This window comes from Penicillium vulpinum (genome assembly GCF_028829585.1).
Source record: "Penicillium vulpinum strain IBT 29486 chromosome Unknown utg000004l_segment0_segment0, whole genome shotgun sequence".
NCBI lineage: Eukaryota > Fungi > Ascomycota > Eurotiomycetes > Eurotiales > Aspergillaceae > Penicillium > Penicillium vulpinum.
Window position 1 is genome coordinate 1,847,747 of NW_026643244.1, and position 15,212 is coordinate 1,862,958.

Genomic DNA, 15,212 nt, shown 5'->3' on the forward strand with positions numbered 1-15,212 from the left:
GTTCAGGTATGCTTATTAACGCATCATGCTAGACCTCGGGACGTCCCAGGCACCAAACAAGCGGTCGGAGTTGAGGGCTGGATGCTCGATCGTTGTCGCTTCGGAAGTGCAAAAATGAAACGATTTTAGGTCCTCGATACGTAACTTGACATGGTTCAGCTCTGCGTCGCCGATGTTATCGCAGCGCTTGGGATTGCGGAACGGACTGGGATCGCGCGAGGGGCTGGTACAAGGTCAAGAATAATCGGCTGAAATAAAGAGAAAGTCTTCTGAACTCAGTACATGGTTAGTCAAATGCCAAGGAACTTCCCAGCCCTGGAAGGGTTTGAGATGATGCGATTGGGTCGAAAGATTGGAAGATTGGAAGGGTCGAAAAGGCCGAAAAGGCTGAAAGATCGAATAAAATCCAAGTAAGTGGAAGCGAGCACAGAGCAACCACGACTCCTTACTTCCGACGTATTTCGAAAACGAATAGAACTCACCAAGAATTCATGAAGGGGTAATTTGATATCAAATGGCCTGTATATTGCTTTGATGCCCCGAGGAGGATCGTCACGTGGTTGAATCTGGTAACTAAGGTTCCTCCTCTTCCTATGCTTTTTAGGGTTATAGTAGTACCTAGGACACAGTACACAACAAGGAAGAAGAACAGTATACTATCGTACTTTTATCTGACTTTCTTCCTGGGGTCTCCCGAGACCCCATCCGAGGCCCTGCAATCTCCCAATCTCACTTTCGGTGGCCCGTGATCACCTGTCAGCGCCAATAACAGCCCTGTGGCGTCTGTTTTGGTTTCTGATCAGTTCACTGGCGACATTAGAACGAAAGACATCCACAGTTTCGTATATCCCTATAGCTGCTATGAACCGGACACCTGTATGAAAGTAGTCCTCTGAGACGCACTTCTACTAGATGCAAGCAAGTCCAAAGTCGATAGTATCACTTGAACAATAGCGGCTAAGAAAGGCATAAATTAAAATCTATCTCGCCAATAGAATACGTGTAATAATTATTTTTGAGATATCATAAACATCCACCATTGGACACATCAAATGTTCCCTACTTGTTGTACACGACTAGAGAACAGTACCTTTGTTCTGCTCCTTGTCCACCCTATAATGCCTCCACATACCAATACACGGGACAGCAAGCACAAGAATTGCTGTCGCAGCAATGCAACCGTACTTCTGACTGTAGCCGTAGGCGAAATTGATCGCGTCGCGCTCCTCAGTGCCGGGCAGATACTTCATCTGGGCAACATAGCCACCGGCATAGATGGTAGCCCACTGGTCCTTAGCACTTTCGGGCAGGGCCTCGCGCAGCCCCTGGGGGAAAGTGTTGGCGTAGATGGCGGCGGAGACGGCATACCCAATGGCGCCGCCCAAGTTTGAGAACAGAGAAACCAGTGAGATCATCATGGGAATACCCTCACGATCAGATGCGCACATGACAGCCATCTGCTCGCCAATGACCATCATACCTCCAGCGAAGGCGATGAAGATTTGGCACATGATCACGTACCCGATATCGCTGTCTGAGCCTCGGAAGTGGATCATCAGGCCGGCGCCGAGGGTCATCAATGGCAGAGCGAAGAAGAGGCAGCTGTACTTGAACTCCTTCACGTAGCGGATCCAAAGGCCAAAGATCGGGGACCAGAAGCAGGATCCTACGGTGTAAATCGCTGTCATGTAACCGGTCATCGTGATATCGAGGTTGTATACGACCATCACAAAGTAATAGTAGTACAAATCCCAGGAGTAGAAACTGAAGTAGAGGATAGCTGAGAGTCCACAAGCGCCGAAGACAGTGCGGTCCTTGAAGAGCTGGTATGGAATGAAGTGGGTGCGCGCGAACCATTTTTCCCAAGCCGCAAAGGCGAAGAAGAGAAAGAAGCCAATAACCAGGGGCGCGATAAATGCGGCTTCGCCATACTGGGCGCGGCCATAGTTGGCCAAGCTGAAGGGAAGGAGGAACAAGATGAAAGCGGCCATTAGGATAAAGGCACCGATAACTGCAAGTTCAGTTAGCGTTTGATTAAGGGCAGAGAGAAAGGTCTACACTCACTGTCAAACTCGTGCAAGTAGTGAACGATGGACTGCATAGTAGTCCGACCGCTGACTGGGCGCCGCAAGACACCCATCTTCCGGGCCTTGTTCTCATAGAACTTAAAGACACCAGCCAAGGGCAGGAAGACAAATGGCATAATTATAGCGAAAGAGCCATAGGCCCAGCGCCAGTTGGAAGTCTTTAGGAAATTCGTAGCAGCCAGGGGACCTGTGAACGAAGTGCAAATGAAGGGTGTGGAAGCAAAAGCAAAGGCGAAAGCACGGTTGCGCATGCCCGAAGTATCGGCAATGAAGATATCCAGGATAATATAGATCGCATCATATCCAACCCAATACAGAACATAGCCGGCAGCATAGCTATTGGCGTTGTTGCACGCAGCAAGAATGATAATACCGAGGACATAAACGCCTGTGAAGATGATGAGACCTTCAGCACGTCCCCATAGAGTCAAAATCTTTCCGATGGGGAGCTTGAGTACTCCGCCGACAATGCTTGCCAGGATGGTGGCCGTGCTGACCTGCGAAGCATTCTGGAAGTTGGAGTAGGCATAGTAGAGGACATTGGAACCGATGGAGGAATGCAAGGCCAGCATGAAGAAGCAGATCCAGATCCTATATATATGTTAGGGTCCAGATTATCGGACATTCTTTTTTAGAGTACTTACCATGCATAGGTCGCGAAAACAGCCTTCTTGCTCCAGACCAAAGCAACAGCCTCAGCCTTGCGCACACCATCTGCAACATTTGGGCTGACCTCGTCGGGATGTTCCCGGATCTCCTTCTCCGCACGACCCAGGTTGTTCAGGCCATTATCTACTGCGTTCTGCTCAACCTTGGTATCGGTCTTCTCGTCTCCTTGAGTTGGGCGCAGGTCTTCCACAATCACACGGTCCTTTCGACCACGAGTTAGGTTGATGACACCCATGGCTTATAGGCGAGGACCTCTGTTTGATAAGGAGCCCCGGAAGAAATGATTGAGCGTATGAGAAAGAAAATGAAAGAAAAGGGAGGATCCGAGGGTTCGGCTACATATCTAGCATTTAGAAAGATTTTTATCATTTTTATTTCATATTTCAGCTAACCAAGACAGTGTAGCTGAGACTTGTTCTAATGTTGTATGTGGTTAGTGCACCGAAGCGTCCAAGATAAAACGGATCAGATAACCCAAGCCATGGAAATAGACTCTAAAATCGGTACAGCCGATACGCCACCCGACTTGGAAAGACGCCCAGCCCTGGAGGTGAGAAATACCGATACAGTTTTGCGCAATGATTGGTCTACGGGCCCATCGGCCAGGTCCGGCTTGTATTCAGAGTGTGGTTAGGCAGCTTAAGAAAAGCCGGTTTGCCGAGCGTCGCGGCAGGTTAGTTGCTTTTTTTGTTTTTGTTTTGGTTATTATTAACTTTCCGAGTTTTTATCTTGTATCTAGCAAAGGTATTCAAGTCTCATAACTTAGTTACTACATTGGAAGTAGGTAGGTACGACTATGATATCAAAAGAGAAAACACCCCGTTCAGATGCCAATCCTCTCCCACATACTAATGGTCCCATCAGACCCCTCAAAATGCGGCGGCCATCTGGGACGCTAAGGGCTTATTTTGCGCAAAGTGGAGAGACAGGTAAGCAGATGCTTTTCGGAGCTCCACCCGAAATCAGCACGCCACGCGATGTAGAGGTGACCATCTCATAAATACTTCGTAACAAGCTTTAGAAGAGGTATATGAACTAGAAATAATGAATGGGTATATAGTTCCTGGAACTACTACTATCTATGTATCTGGACACTTTTTATCAGAAGATTATCAGATCAATCAAAATCCAACCTTGGAAATCTCGCGTATGGATCGCTCTCGGGCCAAAGGTTCCCTGCAAGATTTCTCAGCCCTCGGCAGATCCGGCTACTACCGGGGAATTTATTTATTCTGATTTTAGAAGAGAAGGCTTTTTTTTCTCGGGGTTTTTGCTGTCGGCCGAACTCGGCAGATCGGATCTACATTGTCACACTACCTGCCGGGAGTGGGTGGTCAGGTCCAGGGTTTCATTTCAGCTTAGTCTATTTTTGCTTTTTATTGTCCTAAGGGGATGGTGAACCACTTTAATTGAGTCAGATCGACTTAGCCAGTATCCCAGGCTGATGCTTTTTTAGGCAATCGGGAAGCTCTTTTGCTTTCTCTCACTGGTAAGCGCCCCAAACCACAGCGCAGGCAAATATCCTAAAGGCCCACCAGATGAAAAGAGGGACTCGCATCTGATAACGTAAATTGCTTTCTGAGAACCTCCAGACATGGTTCGCCATTCTTGCCTAGCCGACAATTGGACAACAGTGAACTGGTCCCGCTGAGATATGCCAGCCCGCACATAGAATGCATTATAAAGGAAGACGCCACTTCCTACTTACCAAACAGGATAGCGTATCCAGTCTTAGAAATCCGAGAAAGAAAGTCTGAGTCGTTTCAGGCGAGCTGCCAGGTCATTTGTTTGGAAAGTGGTATGAAGCGAACAAATTGAGTAGGATCCACCGGGGAAACCCTGGGAAGCATTTGGCTTTGCGGTTCATGCAGCTTTAGCTTTGAAGCTTTGAACACAAGATGCTTATTTCGACATTGTAGGCGGCCCCAGCCTTGTACTAACTGAAGATGCTAGATTGGCTTTACGGCTTGCATGTTCTCATATACTTTGTAGCTTGGTAAATCTACACCAGAACTTGCTAAATGATGACAGACTAGTAGATTCTTTCATTGGACTTCACGAGTGGATTGTGAACATGTCCACGTTGCCTGATAAGGAGCGTTATTAAATCCTGCCGGTATATGGCCATCGTATTTCGAAACAAACGCCGTGAAAACAGAAAAGAAACCGCCAAGGTCTAGAAATCCATAGTTTAGACATTGTTACCATGTTGCTTTCATGTGCATCGTGACATTACAACAAGAGTCGTAATATTTTGTCGCCTTTCAATAGCTTAGCTACTGTTGCGATGCGCAGCAGCTTCAGCAGTCAGCTTCAAGGCCGCAGGAGCATCATCGCGAGGCATATACAATTCGACCAGCTAGATAGTGCGTTAGCAGGCAATTTTGAGAATTCTTTGTATTGATAACTCACCCGAAGCTTGTCTGAGACGTTAAATTCCTGGTCAGCAAACAGATTGTTGAGTTCGTCACGGGTCTTGATACGGTAGCCTTTGTAGTTATCCTTGGCTCCGAAGACCTTGGGGATGTTGGCAAAGTCCCACGGCTGGATGTCATTGTATCCTGCGTCCCATCCGTGGATGTATCGCTCGATAGTGTAGCCATCGTTGCAGATAACGAAGCTAGAGATGGTTAGTATATGATATGAGGATATTGGGTTGATAGGGGGTGCTTACACAATGGGATTCAACTTGTTCTTCAGGATAGTGCTGAGTTCCTGCACAGTCAATTGAATACTTCCGTCGCCGATGAAGAGGATGGTGCGGCGATCTTGCTGCTCCTTAGCAGCGAGGGCAGCGCCCTGACACGCTCCCATGGAATAGCCAATGCTGCCCCAAAGAACTTGGCTAATGGCAGTCACATTGGCGGGGAAGCGAGTGTCCCAAATACCAAAGTTGGCAGTACCAGTCTCCGTAAGGATAATGTCCTTCTCCTTTAGCCACTGTCCGACGGTGGGCCAGAGCCAATTGTGGGTGATGGTTGAATCGGTAGAGTTTTCCTCGCTTTCAGGCAGTCGGTTTGTGAGAGGAGGAGTAGGAGCAACATTCAGAGCATTCATCCTCTGAACAACCTTCTTCAAAACACCCTTCATGTTGATATCAGGATACTCCGAGTACCGCACTCTCACAAAGGTACTGTGGAAGTCAATGGTGTTCAACTGTCCAATACGATAAGTGAAACCGGTAGTGTTGAAATCGGACTTGATCGCTCCAATGCTCAGAATGAGGTCAGAGGACTCGACTGCCTCACTGACTCCAGGGTTAGACCCATTGCCAGCATAAACACCACCGAAGTTCTTGTGATTCTCGTTTACGGCTCCCTTGCCCATTGGAGTGACAAAGGTTGGCAAGCCAGACTTCTCTACCAAGTCGCGCACTTCTTCTAGCGCGCGATGACGGATAGCACAGGCGTCAACCAAGATGACCGGGTTCTTCGCGGCATGGAGATATTTCAGGACAACATCAACCACGTAGTCCTCCTTCTCTGGGTCATTCTTAGGCAGTGAAAGATCAAGCGGAGTGTTCAAGCGATCGCCGTTGACCTTGGCAGCGACCATATCAGTTGGCAGGGTGATATACACCGGACGACTGCGGATCCAGCATTCACGGATCGCACTGTCGATCAGAGTGGCTGCATTGCGGGGGTGGGTCAGGTTTGCGACGTAGCACGAAATTCCCGCGCTCATTTTGGTGAAGACATTGAAGTCTCCATTTCCTAGAGTGTGGTGCAACAACATTCCATCTCTTTGAGACTGAGTGGTAGGCTGGCCAACGATATGGACGACTGGGACGAACTCGGAGTATGAGCCTGCGATGGCATTGAGGGCGGACAGCTCTCCAACACCAAATGTGGTGACGAGGGCACCAATACCATTCACACGAGCATAGCCATCAGCGGCATAGCCTAAGATGAAACATTAGACCCAGATCATTCGTTCATAGTAAAGGATGTCTTACCAGCATTGAGTTCGTTGCAGTTTCCAACCCACTTGAGATCACACTTGGGTAGGTAATCCAGTGCTGCAAGATTATAATCACCGGGCAGACCATGCAATGAGCGGATTCCAACCTCGCGAAGACGTCGGAATAAGTACTCAGCAACATCGATGGGATTGTTTAGCTCCCTGGTAGCAATATCGGTAGATGCCATGATGAATTGATATGTTTTTGGGGAAGGGGAAGATGGGAAGAGAAGATGGAAGTGGTGAGAAGGTGAGAGAGAGGGGTAAGAGGTGGTATAAAAGCAATGGAACTTTTGTTACAGGCTTTCTGGATTAAGGTGAGACCACTTTGACTACGTCATTGACTTTTTGATGTCATGCCATCATTTTCTTCTATTTTTATAAGATTGGATGTTGTATTATGTAGATCCATCTAGAACATAGAGATAGGGATTTATTTTTTAATAGTATATCTATGAACATCATATAATTAGAGAGATATGCAGAGGGATGTAATAAGCATATGTTATATGAAGCCGCCCACCGTTGAGCAGGGCGATCACCGGCTAAACCCAATCACACCGAGCGGCCGAATCACACAAAACTCCGACCCCCACCAACTCAGACCACCACCTAGCATATCAAAGCTTGGATTATCTAAATGGGGAAAAGAGCTATGCCCGACAGATCAAATCAGGCTTCAAAGAAGAAGAGGGTAAGTTTCTAGAAAATTATTGATTGCCACAGCACTAACAAGATTAGGGTGGCGGAAAATATGGGAAGCAGAAAAGTCGCGTTGCTATTGAATCTGGTGATGTCGGCGTCTTTGTGACATGCGATATGGGAAGAGAAGGAAAATGTCTAACAGAGGCAGTGGACATTTTTTCTCAAGTGAGATGACTTTTTTTTTTCTTCTTTGCTTTTTTTTCTCCCACATCGAATATTATTCTTACGGTTTCGCTAACTTTTTATTTAGGCCATTGAGGGCACTGAAAATCAAGAGGAAGAGGAGCAAGATACTGATGATGAAGATATCGAGGCCCAGATCCGAAGAGAATTGGAAGGCTTACAGCCCAACAAGGACAAACCTCGTCAATTCCAGCCCATCCAGATGGATATGCCCTGTGGTAGGTCTGCGATTATGTTTCAAAAAACGCCATTCGCTTATGCGCTCGGCCCTCGGAACGTTTATTGGTGCTAATCCCTGATAGTGACATTCATGCGTCTTGATCCCTCAATAGACCCCGTGCAGCTAGTGCACCGTTTGTGTAGCGAGGCACATGCACACCCGGAGACCAAGAAGAGTCGATGGATTAAGCGCATGCATCCAGTCACGTCAATGCGGAAGACTCTAAGTGTGGATCTAGCGGCCTTTGCGAAGGAGATCCTCAAGCCTCATTTCCATTCGGGAGGGCCACCGAAGACGGTGAGTTCAAGGCAACCCCCACCTCTCTCTCTTGGGCCTCTGAGCAGTCGGAGATCCTACTAATCTGGGAAATGATCCGATCACGCATCTCGCTATGAAAGGAAATGTACTATGAGCATTGCTGATCTGGCACCTATTTAGTACGCGATTCGGCCTACTGTGCGAGGCAACTCAAAGCTCAACCGAGACGTTATTATTAAGACTGTTGCTGATGCGGTCGGACCTGAGCATCCGGTGAATTTGAAGAACTATGATCTAATGATCCTCGTTGATGTTGCCCAAGTGAGTACTAGAAAACGAACCCTCTCCTACTGGATCTTTAACTGACCCGTCGTAGAATGTGATTGGAATGAGTGTAGTGCCAGGTGACTACGAGAAGCTGAAGCGGTTCAATCTAGCCGAAATCTACGAGCCTTCACCGAAAGAAGAGCCAGCGGCTGCGACCACTGAATCTAAGGCTTAGTTAGTATCAACGGTAAAAGTACTTTCCACAGTAGGCGCCAAGTCACTTCAATGGAATTTCTGTTGTACATGCTATCACCCATGCTACCCTTATATCCATCTTCCCCTCTGTCCTTTATCATTGCGATCGGTATATAATGAAAAGGTGTCAGGTATCAAAGAGGCTGGGATGACTTTATCTTAGTCATTCGGCGTGCCAAGAGTTTCGAAACCGCCTATCGTGAATTGAATGCAGGATGAAATACGGAGTACCAAGTTAAGACATATATCACATTGGGGCTTGTACTCCGCATTAGATGCACGATTTATGCGAATATGTTTAGCGAGAGGCCCTTCTCCACTTGACATTGTTATCGGCCATCATTGCCCTGGAAGAATTGAAAACTGATAAAGAGGTTGAATTATGGGGTAACCTAGAAGACACCTAAGAAGAAAACTGGGGGGAAACAACATCCGTTATATATATAGTAGTATCTATATTTTTGACTTTCTTTGAGTATTGTTTCATTGTGTTTGAAAAAGAAATAATTTTAGAACAATTTTAGAATGATTTTGGAATGATTTTGGAATATTGGAGTGATATAATTGGCTTTAGCTGGATATGTAGTATTTGAAATGACATCAGCTGAATCGACGCTAAAAGCACACTACTTGAACCTCGGTCTTTACTACATATCACATCTAGCCAAGATACTATATCAGTGGGGCTGAGTACAATGTCACAGGCTAACGGGAGCATTGGCAAATCAAGTAATTAAACTCCTTGAAAAGAATTAAGAAGAAACGGGAGCTATATGTAACGATCCATTGCCTTCAGAAACTGTTTGAAATGACTTGCATTTAAAGTAAAATCTCCGGTGGCTTGCATGGGAGTGTTCCAACGGTTGCAGCAACTAGAAACGATTGTTAAGCAGGAATCAACTCCATTAGGACTAGTCCTTTTACTCCAACACCAAATGTAAGCGAAATAAATTGAGCTCGGGAAGGAACCGAGAGAAGAATAGAAAGTTCTATAACCTTGGCCATGGACGGTACGAAGACTTCGGCAAGCGAGCATTGTGATTGGTCAGGGGCATAGTGCTCGGATGATCACCTTTTCTTAGAGCGGGATCCTTAGGCGAGATGGGCTTCACTTTAATTTACTTGTCCCATATTTCTCATTAACGAACCAATGTAACAGCAGGGTCCTTGCACTCTCGCTTGGGAACACTTTCCCAGACATCGTCTTCCAATTTGACTCCGCAAATGTTCAACCTCGGATAGTAATGGCTTCTCTTTCGTCTCTCGCGTGGATAAACCTAGAAGCGAGAGAGTCATGGCGTTGGATACCGTCACTGTCATTGTGGGTTACGTACGGAATAGATATCCATGGCGGTCTGGTGTGGCCCATTGATGTTCGATCTCTACGGAGTACTCCGTATGCGGTTCTTTCGCCAATTAACTATTCTAAAAGCGAGATTTTGCGCCACATCTACTGGGAGTATGCATTTTCAATTCAAACTTATCTCCTCGGCATATATCCGTACTTTGACTATTCAAGGTCTATGAGTTGTGATAGTCTTGTTTATACATCATCATTCCCTGCCAATATCTTTTCCAAGGTTCATGTGTCGTAGCCTTTGCTTATATAGCCTCCCCCCTGTTCGCCAATACCTCTCCCCACCGAATATATCATGATGCAACAACTTGACTCCAAAACATGGTCCGCAATGCCATCAATTTTGAGAACAAACGGCCACGGCGAATCTTTTCATCGGCAGTCTCATGCCGGCGAGGTAGATGAACACCATAGACTGGATTATGTTCTCTCGCTGCTGTATCCTTCTACAGTCCGTGTGCAACGCTCACATCCAATTTTCGGTCACATTCACTCACTGCGGCTTCTGACACTATCGAACGGAGCTCATTTGTTGCTAAAGGGATCCCCATCATCAAGGACCGCCCTCCTTCGACGTGAGCGGTCCTTCCTCGAAACCGAAGCCCAATTTCTTGCTCTTCTAGGGCAGAGTGCGAATCCTTGTATCCCTCAACTCTATCATTATGATCCTCATGGAAGACTCTGGGGATCTGCCTACTTGATCCGGCAGTATATGAAAGGGAAGAGTCTGTCAGAGATGGAAGGTGAACTCACCCCCCAACAACAAGATGGTATCGATCGCCACTTGGGCTTCTTAGTGAGCACCATCGGTCAAAATGCAGCCCCTGGCTTTGGGTCTTTGCAGCAAGTGGCATTTGGAGCTGGAAGACCCTCCTGGCGAGAGGCCTTCTGTGCCCTGTTTGAAGGCGTTCTTCGTGACGCCGAGGACATGTTCATCCACCTTCCTTACTCGGAGATCCGACGCGAACTGAATCGCCTGGCGCCTGCTCTTGAATATGTATCGCTGCCACGTCTTGTCGTCGTGGACTTTGGTCGACCCTCCCATGTTTTGGTAAACGAAGAGTCTGGACAGTTGTCTGGCATTGTGGACTTTAGTAGTGCCGTGTGGGGTGATGTGTTGATGGCAGAGATCTTCGCGAATGCATCCCCGGCGGTCTTGCAGGGAGCAGGGATGGCGGCGTCTAGGACAAGGGAGGAAAATATCCGGCTAGTCTTGTATGTGTTTGGAATACTGTTTACTGCCTCACTGTGGTGCGATGTTGCTAACTCTTTCTTGTTAACCCAGGTACGCGTGCTACCGGCTGGTGTCCCAGATCACTGTGCAATATTACCGAAACCGAGATGAGACGAGCGAATTTGATGCGCGGAGGCGATTGATAACCACCATTGCGGAAATGACGAGACTTGAACTGGCATAAAATGGCGGGCTGGTTTAACTGGCGCTTTACATGTCCAATGTGGTACCTAGATGATCACCATTAGACTGGTTCTGTTGCATAGCGAGTCTTCTTTTCTTCCAGCGGGGGCCCTGCATGTGATTTGGAGTTTTGCTCTTTTTTTTTACATTGATATATAGCGCTTTTATCAAGGGGTTCCAATCGAAATAAAATCTGATCTTTATGTTGATCTTCATGTACTTCGTATAGAACATACCCCGCCCGTAGACAATTAGAATGAGGCAAGAGAAAGAATGCCGTTGCCTTCAATGCCAAGTCGGAACCGATTAGGGCGATAGGGCGGAGCGGGGCAGGTCCGTTGTTTAGCTTCTGCATGGCGTCAATATTGTTCTCTCTCCACACTTTAACTTCTGATTTTCCATAACCCGCTACAATCTATCGTAGATGGCTCAGTTCCTGCGAGGAAAGCAAGCTGGTATCCAGAAGGACTTGTCTGAGGGCTTGTCCGCAGACTTGTTCCTGTTGGACGATGTATGTTCTTGGCATCCCTGGCATCCTCTTTTCCCCCAACTAACGCCACCGTTCTCAGTTCGCACGATGTGGTGTGAATTCGCAGATTAGCGCCATTGCATATGATCCCATACAATCCCTCATCGCAGTCGGCACCAGTGATACCCAGTTCGGAAGCGGCCAGATCTATGTTTTTGGGCAACGAAGGGTTTCGGTGGTCTTTCAGTTCTCGCGGAAGGCGTCTGCGCGGTTCCTTCAGTTTTGCGCCGACAAGCTGATCAGCATTGACTCGAGGAATGAAATCTGCATATACTCCTTAGCGACTAGGAGCGTGGCAGTTTCCTATGCGCCACCAGGTCAGGTGACTGCTTTGTTAACGGACCCGAGCTTGGATTATGCGTTTATCGGCTTGCAGAATGGTCTGTAAGTTGCTGAGGGGAAGAAAAGAACCAGAAATTGACCTGTGAATAGGTGAAATTATTGCGTACGATCTCGATCGAGAGTCCTTGACGCCGTTCAAAGTTCCGAACTTGTGGTTGGAACGAAACCCCCGCGCGCGGTTCTTCCCCGTCATATCTTTGGAGTTCTCTCCACGAGATATTGGCAAGATCCTAGTAGGATATCCGGAGGGAGCAGTCACGTTTACATTCAAGCAGAATATTGCTCAAAAATACTTTGTCTACGAAATCCCTCCTGGGGCACCGGGTGGAGACAACCTGCCGTCCCATGAGGTCCGCAGACCCAAATTGACCAAGGCGACCTGGCACCCCAACGGAATCTTCATTTTGACAGCCCATGAAGATTCAAGTCTAGTGCTCTGGGATACAAAGGATGGCCGTAAGCTTCATGCCCGGACTGTCCAAACACCCAATGTCGACCAACCAGGTGGTACTGGCAGACCCGGCTCACCTGGAGAGGCTGCTGGACCCAAAGAGCCGATTACAAAGGTTATTTGGTGCACCAAAGATAACCCGGATGAGACTGGTCTTTTGGTGGCTGGTGGCCGACCAGTAAATGATCAAAGTAAAGGCCTCGTTTTCCTGGACATGGGCCCAACCCCTAACTATCAGACCTCTTCCTGGCAAATCCTGTCTAATTATTTCGAGCGGCCACGGCGGCAAATGAGCCTCTCAGTCCCACCGGGAGCTAAAGTTGTTGATGTTTGCCTCATCCCCCGATCCTCGCCCTACTTTAATGGTGCCCATGATCCAATCGCACTTATCGCCATGCTATCCTCGGGTGAAATTATTACCCTGAGCTTCCCCAGCGGACATGCAATCACTCCCACTAACATGCTTCACCCGTTCCTCACTTTCGTTCATCCCTTTGTAAATAAAGCTGTGCTTACTCCCGTTGATCGGTCGGTATGGCTTGGCCTGAGAGAGCGCCGATTGCAAGGGCCCAAATTTGCGATAGGCGGCGCAGAAGCGAAGAACCCTCTCAAGCGCTTTGAGAATCGCAATGTTATTTCGACTGCACACGCGGATGGAACCGTTCGTGTTTGGGACTGTGGGCATGATGATGAAATTGAGAATGGTGATGTGGTTCAAGTTGATCTTGCCCGTGCCATAGGCCGAGTCGGCAATATCGAAGTGACCGAAATGTCTTTCGCGAGTGGCTCAGGCGAGATGTCTATTGGACTCAAAAACGGAGAGATTGCTGTCTTCCGATGGGGCAATAACTCCTCGTACGGGCGTGAGGAGTCTCCTGGTGCCAACAAAGGGCCAGGGCAGCTGACTTCAATAACTATGCGAACGGACCCTGGTCTCAGGACGGGAATGCTACCTCTGACTCTTTTAGATATGCAACAAGGTCCGGTGACGGCGCTGAAGCACGGGCTGGTTGGATTCGTAGCTGCTGGTTACCAAAGTGGTACTTTGGTGATTATTGACCTGCGCGGGCCTGCCATCATTCACACCGCACATATGTCAGACCTTCTCAAGGGACAGAAACGGAGCGGTTTCCGCAAAAACCGTGGCTCAGACGAAATCCATCCAGAATGGCCCACTCAGATTGAATTTGGTGTGATGACTTTGGACGGCGAAGGTATCTATGCGTGATTTGGGCTAGCAAATCAGACCAGTATACTAACTGTGTTACAGATTACTCCAGTATTTGCTGCTTCGTCGGCACAAATAGGGGCAATGTGTTAACATTCAAGATCCTCCCTGCTTCCAATGGGGCTTACGAAGCTGCCTTTGCTGGGTCATCGGCTGTTGAAGGCAAGGTGATCAGTGTCATCCCCATCGATGCCGAGTCTGGTGGACTTGCTTTGGCTACACCAAGTGCAGTCGGAGGCTTGAGGAGCGGTGCGAAAATTAATGGTGTTGTCATTGCCGTGACTGCCTCGGGTTGTCGAATCTTCAAGCCCCCAACATCAAAGGGTGCCCACAAGGCATGGGATGACTATCTCTGCGACTCAGCAGCCGTCGTCAAAACCGAAGGACGAGGCTACAGCTTGGTTGGTCTCTTCGGCGACGGCCACGCGCGAGCATTCTCGATCCCCGCTCTTCGAGACATTGGCTGCACCAAGATTAACCACATTGCCGATATGCGACGCCTCTCGGAAGCTTGTATCACACCTACTGGACACATCATGGCATGGGTCGGCCCTTCGGAAATCGGAATGTCCAATGTCTGGGGAGGTGGAAACGGACTGTATGTGTCTCCTATCAATTCCCTAAAACATGGTGCTAATGCTAATCCTGCCCACAGACACCCTTCAAATGACAACCTTTACAACCCAGAAGCCGTGCTTCCCCCGCGTCCTACTATCACGAACGTTCAATGGATCTCCGGTACACAATACATCTCGCCGGCTGACATGGATATTCTGAGTATGTCGCGCTTCATCTATAACACTCTAATTAAAATCTAACATCAAATCTAGTCGGCGGCCCAGGGCGACCACCATCAAAGCAGATGGTCGAACAAATGAAATTTGAAGACCAAGAACGCCGGAGAGCCTTAAAAGAAGGACGGACCCCGCCGACACCTGCACAGGGCAGTAGCCAGGAAGGCTATTGGTCTTACATGTCACGTCAAGTCCAAGAACGCACAGAGCGCCTCAATGTTGTCGGAGATAGCATGGACAGGCTAGAGGAGAGCAGCAGCGGCTTTGCTACCGATGTCGGCAAATACGTACAGTCACAAAAGAAGAAAGCTGTCCTTGGCAGTAAGTCGATATACCTTCAGCAAGGTCCACGGACCTCTGTAGAGAGTTTAACCCCCTTGCATAACCGTCGCTGACCGGTCTTTGAAAACAGTGCTTGGTTCGAAGTTTGGCCTTTAGGCGATGTCTTCATTGAATATGAGCGTTTTACAAAGGTTTAACTACACAAAGG

The 15,212-nt window shown here is 48.0% G+C and overlaps 5 protein-coding genes across 5 annotated transcripts; 3 read left to right on the forward strand and 2 right to left on the reverse strand.

Moving 5' to 3' along the window:
* Positions 1-15: 15 nt before the first annotated feature.
* N7479_009249 (uncharacterized protein) lies at positions 16-2,991 on the reverse strand (the record flags this gene model as incomplete). Its single annotated transcript, XM_057256942.1, has 4 exons — positions 16-161; positions 1,133-2,011; positions 2,065-2,678; positions 2,732-2,991. The coding sequence occupies 4 exons, from the start codon at positions 2,989-2,991 to the stop codon at positions 16-18; spliced, it is 1,899 nt and encodes a 632-aa protein (XP_057104400.1).
* Positions 2,992-5,028: 2,037 nt separating this feature from the next.
* Positions 5,029-6,904, reverse strand: N7479_009250 (alpha-keto acid decarboxylase family protein; the record flags this gene model as incomplete). Its single annotated transcript, XM_057256943.1, has 4 exons — positions 5,029-5,115; positions 5,169-5,376; positions 5,431-6,658; positions 6,712-6,904. 4 exons carry the CDS (start codon positions 6,902-6,904, stop codon positions 5,029-5,031), a joined length of 1,716 nt encoding a protein of 571 aa, XP_057104401.1.
* Positions 6,905-7,356: 452 nt separating this feature from the next.
* N7479_009251 (THUMP domain-containing protein) lies at positions 7,357-8,584 on the forward strand (the record flags this gene model as incomplete). The annotated part of the gene is made up of 6 exons (XM_057256944.1): positions 7,357-7,410; positions 7,458-7,586; positions 7,672-7,822; positions 7,907-8,121; positions 8,263-8,403; positions 8,459-8,584. The coding sequence occupies 6 exons, from the start codon at positions 7,357-7,359 to the stop codon at positions 8,582-8,584; spliced, it is 816 nt and encodes a 271-aa protein (XP_057104402.1).
* Positions 8,585-10,256: 1,672 nt separating this feature from the next.
* N7479_009252 (phosphotransferase family protein) lies at positions 10,257-11,379 on the forward strand (the record flags this gene model as incomplete). The annotated part of the gene is made up of 2 exons (XM_057256945.1): positions 10,257-11,176; positions 11,247-11,379. 2 exons carry the CDS (start codon positions 10,257-10,259, stop codon positions 11,377-11,379), a joined length of 1,053 nt encoding a protein of 350 aa, XP_057104403.1.
* A 423-nt stretch (positions 11,380-11,802) lies between these two features.
* Positions 11,803-15,160, forward strand: N7479_009253 (uncharacterized protein; the record flags this gene model as incomplete). The annotated part of the gene is made up of 7 exons (XM_057256946.1): positions 11,803-11,889; positions 11,948-12,287; positions 12,340-13,914; positions 13,971-14,526; positions 14,584-14,705; positions 14,759-15,043; positions 15,135-15,160. 7 exons carry the CDS (start codon positions 11,803-11,805, stop codon positions 15,158-15,160), a joined length of 2,991 nt encoding a protein of 996 aa, XP_057104404.1.
* Positions 15,161-15,212: the final 52 nt, after the last annotated feature.